Below are 13,047 nucleotides of genomic sequence, written 5' to 3'. Positions count from 1 at the left end.
GCACCAAAGCTCTGCTCCAGTGTCCTTTTAGAATTTTTTGTGTGCTGCTTATTAATTCACACCTGACCAGCAGCTGAAACTGCTCCGAACATATCTGTGTGCATTACGCAGGTAATGAAACAAGCTGGTTGGATAATGTACGTAGACTTGGGATGCAGTAAACATAACATGTTTGTAAAAGTTCTGAAAAAAGCAAAATCTGTAGAAAATCTTTTTGGTGTGTCATCCTGTGTCTGCCTTTTTTTTCTCCTTTCTTTCTGTTGGGACGTGAAAGCAAAGAATCATAGTACAATACTGCTTGCACCTAGTTTACTTGAAATTGTTCTGTGTACTTAAGGTGTAGGCTAAGGTAAACGCACGTTAACCCAAAATAAGTGGCCGTGACTGATTCATACTAGTCGCACCTACGCCATGAATTGTAGAAAGGAAAACATCCTTTGTATTGCTCGTTTTTTCATGTTCACGTTTCTTTCATGTTTCTTCTTATGCGCTAGTACGTCTCCCTGCAAATTGAACACAAAATTGTTTTTAAAAATATTAATTATCGTGGTTTCACAACACAGCCTGAAATTCGGGGCCACAGTGTTGTTGTGATCGTCACAAATAGAATTTTACAATTGTGCGGGTGAGGTTGCCACAAGTACACATCAGTGCAGGGTTGAGTCTGTCTAGTGACAAGTGCCATTTGAAGACGGTGATGTCCTTCCAGGACTAAATCCGGATACACGTTTATGTTAAAAGGACATTTAACTTGCCATGGAGCTTCACGTATGTCGTTTCCACAGTGAGACTTACTTAGGCCACAGTGAGACTCACGTAGCCCTGTACCTCTTCCCCGCTCACCAAATAGGCCTTGAGCGATCATTTAAAAAGCACATTCCTCTCTGATAGTATTCGCAGTTGTTCATGTTTTGGGATATACATCACTTTTGTGAGATTTTATGTGACTACCACAAGACATGTCAACGTCTACGGGGGTCAGCATTCCTTACCCTGTGCCAAAACAGCTTGTTTGGCACTACACCTGAAATGCTGCCACCGGGTTTCGTAGACATCCTTGAAAGCTTTAAATAGAATAAGGGCAACACTGGACTTCAGTCAACCAAGGGAACAGGCTGGTTTCAGGAAGGGACATTCTACAATGAATCACATCCATGTTATGAACCAGGTAATCGAGGAATATGCAGAGTACAAACAGCCTCTCTATATGGCTTTCATAGATTATTACGAAAGGGCATTTTATTCAGTAGAGATACCAGCAGTCATAGAGGCATTATGTAATCAAGGAATACTGGACACTTACGTAAATATCTTGGAAAATATCTACAGATTCTACAGCTACCTTAATTCTCCATAAGAAAAGTAGGAAGATACCTATAAAAAAAGAGGTCATACAAGGAGACACAATCTCTCCAATGCTGTTCACTGCGTGCTTGGAAGAAATATTCAAGCTATTAAACTGGGAAGGCTTAGGAGTGAGGATCAACAATGAATATCTCGGCAACTTTCGATTATCAGATGACATTGTCCTGTCCAGCAACACTGGGGACAAGTTACAACAAGTGATTGAGGACCTTAACAGAGAGAGTGTAAGAGTGGAGTTGAAGATTATTATGCAAAAGACAAAGATAATGATCAATACCCGGGCAAGGGAGCAAGAGTTCAGGATCACCAGTCAACTTCTAGAGTCTGTGAAGGAGCACGTTTACCTAGGTCAATTAGTCACAGGGGACCCTGATCGCGAGAAGGAAATTTAAGAAAAATAAAAATGGGTTGGAGCGCATACGACAGACATTGTCAGATCCTGACTGGAAGCTTACCATTATCATTGAAAAGAAAGGTGTACAGTCAATGCAGTCTACCGGTGCTAACATATGGGGCAGAAACTTGGAGACTGACAAAGAAGCTCGAAAATAAGTTAAGGACCGCACAAAGAGTGATGGAACGAAGAATGTTAGGCGTAACATTAAGAGACAGGAAGGGAGCAAATGTGGATGGCCAATATTCTAATTGACATTATGAGAAAAAAAACTGAGCTGGGCAGGTCATGTAATGCATAGGTTAGATAAATGGTGAACCATTAGGGTTACAGAATGGGTGCAAAGAGAGGAAATGCAGTTGAGGACGGCAGAAGATTAGGTGGGGTAATGAAATTAAATTCGCAGGCGCTAGTTGGAATCAGTTGGCAGAGGACTGGGGTAATTGGAGATCGCAGGGAGAGGCCTTCGTCCTGCAGTGGACGTCAAATAGGCTGATGGTGATGGTGATGAATTTGGAGAAATAGAATCAAGGGCCCTTAGAACTCCTTGGAAATAAATTTTCTCCTTTATTTTTCTTGAAAACTAGGATTGGCGATGGCTTTTGTACATTCAAAGTAACAAACTCTGCATAGGCGCTATGCCGTGGACACTCATCATCATCGTCATCAGCCTGGTTACGCCCACTGCAGGGCAAAGGCCTCTCCCATACTTCTCCAACAACCCCGGTCATGTACTAATTGTGGCCATGCCATGCCTGCAAACTTCTTAATATCATCCGCCCACCTAACTTTCTGCCGCCCCCTGCTACGCTTCCCTTCCCTTGGGATCCAGTCCGTAACCCTTAATGACCATCGGTTATCTTCCCTCCTCATTACATGTCCTGCCCATGCCCATTTCTTTTTCTTGATTTCAACTAAGATGTCATTAACTTGCGTTTGTTCCCTCACCCAATCTGCTCTTTTCTTATCCCTTAACGTTACACCTATCATTCTTCTTTCCATAGCTCGTTGCGTCGTCCTCAATTTGAGTAGAACCCTTTTCGTAAGCCTCCAGGTTTCTGCCCCATAGGTGAGTACTGGTAAGACACAGCTATTATATACTTTTCTCTTGAGGGATAATGGCAACCTGCTGTTCATGATCTGAGAATGCCTGCCAAACGCACCACAGCCCATTCTTATTCTTCTGATTATTTCCGTCTCATGATCTGGATCCGCCGTCACTACCTGCCCTAAGTAGATGTATTCCCTTACGACTTCCAGTGCCTCGCTGCCTATTGTAAATTGCTGTTCTCTTCCGAGACCGTTAAGCATTACTTTAGTTTTCTGCAGATTAATTTTTAGACCCACTCTTCTGCTTTGCCTCTCCAGGTCAGTGAGCATGCATTGCAATTGGTCCCCTGAGTTACTAAGCAAGGCAATATCATCAGCGAATCGCAAGTTACTAAGGTATTCTCCATTTACTTTTATCCCCAATTCTTCCCAATCCAGGTCTCTGAATACCTCCTGTAAACACGCTGTGAATAGCATTGGAGATATCGTATCTCCCTGCCTGACGCCTTTCTTTATTGGGATTTTGTTGCTTGCTTTATGGAGGACTACGGTGGCTGTGGAGCCGCTATAGATATCTTTCAGTATTTTTACATGCGGCTCATCTACACCCTGATTCCGTAATGCCTCTATGACTGCTGAGGTTTCGACAGAATCAAACGCTTTCTCGTAATCAATGAAAGCTATATATAAGGGTTGGTTATATTCCGCACATTTCTCTATCACCTGATTGATAGTGTGAATATGATCTCTTGTTGAGTAGCCTTTACGGAATCCTGCCTGGTCCTTTGGTTGACAGAAGTCTAAGGTGTTCCTGATTCTATTTGCGATTACCTTAGTAAATAGTTTGTAGGCAACGGACAGTAAGCTGATCAGTCTATAATTTTTCAAGTCTTTGGCGTCCCCTTTCTTATGGATTAGGATTATGTTAGCGTTCTTCCAAGATTCTGGTACGCTCGAGGTCATGAGGCATTGCGTATACAGGGTGGCCAGTTTCTCTAGAACAATCTGTCCACCATCCTTCAACAAATCTGTTACCTGATCCTCCCCAGCTGCCTTCCCCCTTTGCATATCTCCCAAGGCTTTCTTTACTTCTTCCGGCGTTACCTTTGGGATTTCGAATTCCTCTGGACTAATTTCTCTTCCATTATCGTCGAGGGTGCCACTGGTACTGTATAAATCTCTATAGAAATCCTCAGCCACTTGAACTATCTCATCCATATTAGTAATGATATTGCCGGCTTTGTCTCTTAACGCATACATCTGATTCTTGCCAATTCGTAGTTTCTTCTTCACTGTTTTTAGGCTTCCTCTGTTCCTGAGAGCATGTTCAATTCTGTCCATATTATACTTCCTTATGTCAGCTGTCTTACGCTTGTTGATTAACTTCGAAAGTTCTGCGAATTCTATTCTAGCTGTAGGGTTAGATGCTTTCATACATTGGCGTTTCTTGATCAGATCTTTCGTCTCCTGCGATAGTTTGCTGGTATCCTGCCTAACGGAGTTACCACTGACTTCCATTGCACACTCCTTAATGATGCCCACAAGATTGTCGTTCATTGCTTCAACACTAAGGTCCTCTTCCGGAGTTAAAGCCGAATACCTGTTCTGTAGCTTGATCTGGAATTCCTCTATTTTCCCTCTTACCGCTAACTCATTAATCGGCTTCTTATGTACCAGTTTCTTCCGTTCCCTCCTCAGGTCTAGGCTAATTCGAGTTCTTACCATCCTGTGGTCACTGCAGCGCACCTTGCTGAGCACGTCCACATCTTGTATGATGCCAGGGTTAGCGCAGAGTATGAAGTCTATTTCATTTCTAGTCTCGCCGTTCGGGCTCCTCCAGGTCCACTTTCGGCTGTCCCGCTTGCGGTAGAAGGTATTCATTATCCTCATATTATTCTGTTCCGCAAACTCTACTAATAACTCTCCTCTGCTATTCCTAGTGCCTATGCCATATTCCCCCACTGCCTTGTCTCCAGCCTGCTTCTTGCCTACCTTGGCATTAAAGTCACCCATTAGTATAGTGTATTTAGTTTTCACTCTACCCATCGCCGATTCCACGTCTTCATAGAAGCTTTTGACTTCCCACTGTCTGTGGGAAAACAATCCTAGATATTTTCTTTTGTGAGTTGTTAAAAAATTATCAGGTGTTATGTGTCCACAGCCATCAACGACAGGCTTGTTTGAATCACCGTTTCCATCATGGAGCTAGACAAAGTCAGAGGAAGCGATAATATTGAGCCACCATTTTGTTGTTTTGCTAGTTGGTTCACACCACAGTTATCATGGCTCCTTTTTCAAGTCTATGCTTGTGGGATCTCAAGGTCTCACAAGGTTGTATGGATGTACTGGCTGCGTGTTGTGTTCTGAGCAGCTTCTCATTGCTACGCTCGTATGTATTGCAGAGACCAGCTGGTAGTGCAGGCCGTGTCCAAGCGAATGGGTGTAAAGGCTGGTGAGGTTGTGCGCACCATGTTGCGACTGTCGGAGACACGGTCTCACCCAAAGGATGCTTACAGTGCTCCTGTCAGTCGCAGTGAGATTTACCAGTCCCTCCAACAAGAGATTAAAATCTCCCAACAGGTAAGGCAACCAATGTGGGCCTTATTTGTACTTCTCTCATTTTGTTGAGTAATCCTGCGAATCACAAGTTTTTTTGCATAGTGATGGTCTCGGCCCTGAAAACTTCAAAACACCCCTGTTTACTTTTATTTGCATCTCACTCGTTCATGCCACCTTGTTCTCGTCATGCTGTCACAATGCTTGCTGCATCGTCATTGAACATGAAAACCACCGTAAGTGGGTTTGTTTAAATTGGTGGTCACTGGCACATCTTCACCAGCTGAATAGTCAAAAAGAAGTAAAAAGGAGTAGAACACAGTTGGTAATGACTGTTCAAGTATTATTGCAAGCACAGCTGTGGTGCATTGAGTATGAGCAAAGGTGTTTGCAGTGGCAATGGGAGAGGAACAACGCGAAAGAAAAGAAATGGCTGAGTCTCTAAGGTGTGTTGCAGAGCCCCTGTAAGGAAGCATTCATAGAAAATTTCTAACTTGAGATGTTTTTGTTTATCCTCTGCAATTATTTATTGATGGGCAGCATTATTTAATGTAAGTTCCAGGTAACAACTCTGCTGGTGGCATAAATATGAGATGCTCTTGATTACATAACAGCACGTTATTGAAGAGGAAAAAAAAAGGAAGCTGCTCCATTTTCTTGTGTAGTGACTGCTGCTTCTGAATGAGAAATAAAAGTGCCCTGCTCCAGAATAATTTTGAATGAGAGTGGTCAAAATGGCCGAGTATTTCAAGCGGAGTTGACTCAATGGCAGATATTAAAAGTGGTTAGAAAACAGCTGCCGTGATATTTACAGTGTACTTGTGGTATCTTATCTCTGGTATACTCGAGTGCAGAAAAAAAAAAAAACTCTCTTTCTGTTAGGTCTCCCTTTCATTCTCGATGTTAACTAATCGAATCACATTCTTGTCACAAAATATGACAGAAATTTTAAAGACGGCACTAAATAGGCATCAACAGCGAGAGGATGAATTGCCTATTTTTTGTAAGCAGATACTACCGATGATTGCCATGGCCTTGAGACATGCTGAATACCATGGACTAGATGCCGCTGTGTCAGAGATGTTATGCACTAAGTGTTACTTTGGAATTTCAGAAACTTAGAGCTGTTGCTGGCCATGCCACACATTGAGGGGTAAAGCCACGCTAATATCCTCTTAGCCGACCCAAATGTTTCTGGTTTCCTTAATTGAAGCTGTTTTCAATTAAATGTTTTTCAACCATAGGTGTAAAAGCTTAGTTCGTGTAGTTTAAATGGTGTGTGGCACAGGTGTTATTGTTTCATTATCAGGTGTTATCACACTTATTATTCATCTACACCCAAGATTCAGTCCTGGATCAATAATATGCATGATGTCATTGCCATCATTATTGGAGTTGTAATTGTCTCATTGTTATCGTCATCACTGTGTCGCTGTTGGGTGCACTCTGGCTGCATTGAGTAGCGAGTGCTTGAGGCTATCTTTTCAGTGTCTCTCTACTATGTTAATGTGTAAGCATTCTTTGGCGAGTACCCCAGCAAAATCTATCTGTCCCGTGATGCCCTATATCTACAAAATAAGTGCATAATTGGTCAAGTTAGCTCATGTAATCATTATAATAGTGTAATAGTAGATGATTGGTAGCAATGGGTAGATGTGCATAAGCTCGCCAAATAAATAAGCAAAAGTGAAGTAGCACCCAAGGCGTAGGATGCTTACACATTGGTAGACAATTCTCAGAACTTCTGTAACATTTTTTGCTAGGAATTACTTGAAGTTTGCTGGTGCAGTGCAATAAGCACAGAGATGTGTTTCTAAAATGCAGCTTGTTTCATGTTACGTAAAAGCAGGTTTGCTAATACGGACACAAATAGAATGAGATGGACAACACAAATGCATTTATGTTTTCCTTCTGATTCAATGTGTGTCCATATTTGCATGTCTGCATTCTCCTGTCGTAAATCTGTACCAACTTGCTCTACATTCAGTCGTTCTAAGCAGTTTTATTTTTGCAGGAGCTGGATTCCTATCTGAGCCTTCTTGCAGATGATGCCCTGGGCCTAGTAAGACGGACGGATGAACGAGGTGGCATGTTTAGTGTCAACCTAGAGCGCACGCTGCGTCTTCTCGCTGAGGGTGTCCTAGCATCCATAGTGCAGGACCGCTTTGGAGCCAAGAGTTGCCGCATTTTTAGGTACGATAACAACATGTCATGGCTTATCTCTTGAGGTTGTGATGTTTAAATTCATCTTTGACATCTACTCTGTAGCTTTTGAAATGACATAATTGTTACGCAGCTTTAACATTTGTTCAAAGTGTACTCAGTAAATATATTCAGATGCTAATCGGGAAAAGTGTAAAGCTATAAAATGTGTGTGCTGCAAACGCATCTTTTGTTGGTGCATTCAGATATGGTAAACTTCACTTCCCCTCACTTTATTCACCTTAAAGACTCCCTGTGGGGTAGTACATAAGGGGTGTGTTAATATACAGTCGACTTTCATTACAACATACCTTGATAATCCGACAAAAAACATCCGTTTTATCCAAAGTCCATAATATTTGAGACATCTCACTCCCGAAACTTTCATCACAATGTCTAACAACTTTATTGCAAAGAGTAAGTGATGAACGTCCAAAATAAACAAATAAAATGTTGCAGTTTCGCCTGAAAGGCGAAGCATCGATTGCGATAGCAAATTAAGCAATATAAGCGCGGCAGCTGCAGCAAGCGAATTGACCTTCGTGCTCTCTCTCGCTTCAACACGAACTAAACGTCGAAAGCACTGCACATACAAAGCTGTTGGCACTGGTCACACTGTGTCCACATTGCAGATCGCTTTCAGGATACGGCGCCCGTGCAGGTGCGCATTTTGTCCACATCGCAGATTACTTTCAAGATACAGCACTCGCACAGCCGCGCCGTTCACAGCAGCCACGTCCATGCCTTGCACGCGATAGACGGCATGCTTCCATCCCGCTTTCCTCCCTCCCTCGCGCACAAGATATTGAGCCACGATCGTCGGCTGACCCTTGCAAGTCAGTTGCCAGCCTGTGTCGACACTGCAAAAGTCCGTTCTATACGCCCGATTTTGACAAAAATTGCCGCTAATATCGTGTGCTGTAGCCAGTAGTCTGTTGTAGCGCGGTCCGTTAAAAGCAAACTTCATTGCATTAATAAAATAGGTAGAACGAACTAAGGTTGGAATATAGTCCGTTATGTCCGAAAGTCTGTTGTACGCGGGTCCGTTGTAACGAGCATAGACTATTCAACAAATAAGTACACTGCCTTATAATATAAGCAGTTACAGCATTTGTGTATGGCAATGGGCATGTAATGGTGACGACGTCAGTGGGCAGGGCGTTCTAGTCCGCAACGCTGCGGGGAAAAAAGGAAGGTGAAAAAGTCGAGGTTTGAGAAACGAGCTGGGCAATCTTAAATGGATGTGCACTGCAGGTAGATATGTGGGTCGGATGAGTAATGTAAGGTGTTTGATTTAAAGTGCTATGGTAACACATGTGGAGTAAACAGAGGCTGGCAATGCAGCGGCAAGCTTCAAGGCTTTCGAGACTGGAATTTGTCTTCAGGGATGAAACGCTGATGTAAGAACATGAAGAATGGAGAAAGCGAGTGGCGTGGTTTTGAACAGATTCGAGTGCATTTTTTAGGTATATTTGGTGCGGGTTCCAGATCTGACTGGCATACTCAAGTTTAGGTCTTATGAGGGTTTTGTATGCCAGCAGTTTCACGTGTTGCAGCGCATGACAAAGATGACATTTTATGAATCCTAGAAATCTGTTGACAGATGATATGATTATGGTAAGTGTGTTCACCAAGAAAGGTCACTGCAAATGGTGATACCAAGATACTTTAATGACTGAACGCTTTCAATAGGTGAGTTAGCAACTGCATAAAAAAAAATAAAGGGGTTGCGTTGACGACGAGATGAGACCAGTTTAGATTTCTTAGCATTTAGCATCATCAACCAGAGGCCACACCATTCATGGACACAGTTAAGGTCGTTTTGAAGGGTAGCTTGATCCGAAGTGTTAGTAATAGTACGATAAATTACACAGTCATCGGCGAAGACACAGATTTTACACGATAGAGCAAAATATAGTTAAACCATAGTTGGCCGGAGCTCGGAAAAAGTATGTACTAAATGGTAGTACTGCTTAATTGAGATAGCATGAGATCGCCCACTTACCTGTCATAAACGGAACTCGGAGAGTGCGATGAAAGGGGAAAAGAACATGCAGTATTTATTTACTTCGTGCTACAAACGTGTTATTTTCGTTTGATGCCGCGCCAGCCTAGCAGCGACAACAGCGGCCTCAAACTTGCTGAAGCTGTGAGCCAGCTTTTCAGCCAGCCCCCTCTCCTCGGCAAAGACTCGCATGGCTGATTCCTCGTTGGCGTTGCATATTCTCCGTGCACAGACGCGGTAGCATTGCAGAAGTTGCGGGGCACCTTTTTTTTCATTGCGGGGCGCTCTTCTCATCACGACGATTGCATTCATGAGGCTAATGTAACGCGCAGCTTCTGCCACTGTCGGGCCTGAATCGCCCGTGCTGTCGCTTTCCGTGTCGCCCTTATCACTGTCGCTAGGCGACACTTCAGCAACAACAGAGGCAACGATGGCAAAAAGTCGGACCTCGTAGCAGACATCTCTTCGCAGTTGCAGGTTTTTTGGTAGGTCAGTTTGAAAAAAAAGCGTGTTTGGCACAGCGAATTGCATCATAATATAAATCCTCGGCTGCATAGTATGTATCCCATACATCTGCACATGGGTTCCATTTCACTGCACTGTAAAGATGTTTTTTTCTTCATTCCAATCTTTTCAGATTGTCTGAGAACCACAGTATCTGGCAGTTTGCACGAAAACTGATACAGGGAATAAATTTGTTTGTTAGTTCATTTATCTTGTTTTTGAAAACTGTCCAGTTAGCAATAACAGACCGGTGATGAAATGTAGATTGAAAAGACAGCAGAAAAGCTTCTAGTTCGTTGGTTATTCCTTCATAATTTCATCTGTCGTACATACGGATGGTTATCATGAATGTTTGGCGGGGAGTGGGGTAAACTTGAATATGGCACAAATAACCTTATGATCACGAATTTCACGCAGGTAAGTAATCGATGATAAGCTTTTGAGAGTGTTGGTTAGAATTAAATCCAGAATGTTTGATGATCCGTGTGTAATGCGATTCAGTTCGAGCACCATTTGCCTCAGGTTAAAGTTTAAACACACGTCAACAAAGTCCCTTGCTTCAGAGTTACCAGCAGTTAGAGGGCCTACGGTTTGCCAGTTTGTACTTGGGTAGTTAAAATCTCCAAAGAAAAGAATTTCCACGTTGGGGCGTTTCCTAGTAATCTGGAGCAGTGCGTTGTTAAGTTTATGCTTGAAGTTTGGGTTACTGTTAAGAGCCCTGTAGCAGACACCAAGGAGAACGGTTTGCGGTGGGGTGCTGCATTTTAACCATAATATTTCTAGGTCTGAAGTAGTGTTAACGAATGAACGTGGAATTTCTTGTTAATAGCAATAAGAACACCTCCCCTGCATGTGCCTTGACGAGCATTACGGTAAACGTTAAAATTCGCTAAGTCATCCGAAACCTCATTATCTGTGACGTCGCTCGTTAGCCACATTTCAATTAAGATTGGTATGTTGCTGCCAGAAGACGAGAGTAGATTAGACAAGGACTCGCGCTTAGGAAGAAAACTGCATACATTGGTGTAGATTATGGAAGAGGACAGATGAACTCTACGGCTAGTCCGCTGCTGCTTGCACATGTTCCCATGGTGGAACGATTCCTAGGTGACTTTTTTTACTGACTGTGTTTCTTGGTCAAAGATGTGCGGCATATTGTATCAGACGGAAAAAAGGGCATACTTGGTCCTGGCGAAATCCACAAGGTGTTTTCGTGCATTTCAATCTGGTCGAGAAAAATCTTCGACAATACTGAAACCTGTGTCTTTAAGCTGAGAGCCTTTCAAAAATATGATCCCTTTCATTTTGGAGGAAGCCAACTTCACTATTACCGGTCTTTGGCGGTCTGTGCTGTGGTGGCCTAGATGGTGAGCGCACTCTATATCTTTAGGTTCGATTACCTGGTTCAGGCTATCAAGGCAGTGCTGGATTATTATTTTCTCTGATCGTAAGATTCTTTTTCATTTGGGTTGGGAAGTCCATAGAATACTAGGTTATTTCTACTGAAGCAGTTGAAGTGAAACACAAGGTGTCAAGTGAAACAACACGGTGTCGTCTGTTGGCAGCACTGAAGTAGTTTTCAGAGTTGACAATTGGGAAAGGAAACAAAAAACGGGAAGCCGATACACATGACCTTGTGAGAACTAAATGGGACTGGCGCTTCACAGCTGAGAGACTGTAACAAAAGAAACATATCACTGAAGTTCCACTGTTGCTTATTAGCTACAAGAATCCAGCCTAAACTAAGATTGACTTACTTACTAAACTAAACTTACTTGACTGCCGCATGTCGTGATTTTCAATATCTTGCAGTAGAACACATTTTAGGGCTAGTTGGTTCATAGCTTTTCAAAAGATGAAGCACCAACAGTGACAGCACACTAAGATGGAACCAAGACAGGGCAAAGCGCATTGTCCTGTCTTTGTTCCTTCTTAATGCACTTTTACTGTTGGTGCTTCATCTTGTTACTTCGATATACATGGCACGAAAACTGACAAAAAAAAATAATAATAAAATAGGATCGAGTGCTTGAAGATAGACTGCGATTATCAAACACAGTAGAACCTTGTTGATACCGCCTTATTTCATACAGTTTCCTGGCACCAACATTCGCATTCGAGAACACAAAAAATGACCCAATACACATCGCCAAACTGCAATTGTATGATATGTTTTCCTGCCGCTAGATGCCATGTGAACAAGAAAAGGCGCCAAGCACGAGCTGCCGAGAGCAGTAGGCAACCTCCAAGGCAGCTTCCTCGCGATACTTGCCCACCTGTGTCACATGAAAATGCTAGCACACACTCAGTTTCCTCTCTTGGTACCAGCAAATCACCTCGCGAGTCGTGACTCATGGCATTCACAGTTGTCACTGCCAACTCTATTGTGATAAACGTCTCCAACTATCTATTTCACAATGTGTGGGGCGTAGTGCCGTTGAAATGCATGCTTTTAACAGGCGATAACACAAACACGCCACTGTTCCCTGATGCAGGCAAAGCATTTAGGTTATTGCCTATTAAAAAGGTACTATAGCTTTAAATGGCACTGTGACAAAAATGGAAGTTTGGCCTTCATTTTCTCACCAAGAAATGAATGAAGGTGGAGTTTTTATGTATACTTTGTCAGTCGAAACTGATTAAAATGTTTGTCTTTAGTGTCCCATTAAATGAGCTGCTTCGTGGGCATTTATGCAGCCAGCAAATTCAAGGATATGCTCTTTTCGCTGTCCAGGCTGCTGCTTGAAAAGAAGTACCTGGAGCAGAAACAGATAGAAGAACTCGCAATGATCACTGCTCGAGATGCCAAGGAAATGACTTACAAAATGTTCCAGGAAAAGTTCGTCTTGGCTCAGGTATGTAAGCGCCTTCTGCTGCATCAGCATGTGTTTATATTCAAGTGTGGCCTTGTTTTGCACAAACAGAACCTGAGCGTGAGGCTGAGCACTTCCAAGAAACTCCCATGATTGCA

General features: G+C 42.8%; 1 protein-coding gene across 1 annotated transcript in view; it reads left to right on the top strand.

Annotated features, from left to right (window-relative positions):
* Polr3C (RNA polymerase III subunit C) overlaps positions 1-13,047 on the top strand; it is a 43,436-nt gene that overhangs the window by 22,069 nt on the left and 8,320 nt on the right. The window contains exons 6-8 of the mRNA XM_075689049.1: positions 5,212-5,389; positions 7,380-7,558; positions 12,811-12,931. Coding sequence (XP_075545164.1) covers positions 5,212-5,389; positions 7,380-7,558; positions 12,811-12,931 — 478 coding nt within the window. The remainder of the gene's footprint in view (positions 1-5,211; positions 5,390-7,379; positions 7,559-12,810; positions 12,932-13,047) is intronic.

The sequence above is a fragment of the Dermacentor variabilis genome, chromosome 4 (genome assembly GCF_050947875.1).
Source record: "Dermacentor variabilis isolate Ectoservices chromosome 4, ASM5094787v1, whole genome shotgun sequence".
Classification (NCBI taxonomy): domain Eukaryota; kingdom Metazoa; phylum Arthropoda; class Arachnida; order Ixodida; family Ixodidae; genus Dermacentor; species Dermacentor variabilis.
This window is presented reverse-complemented; position numbering and strand designations above follow the sequence as displayed.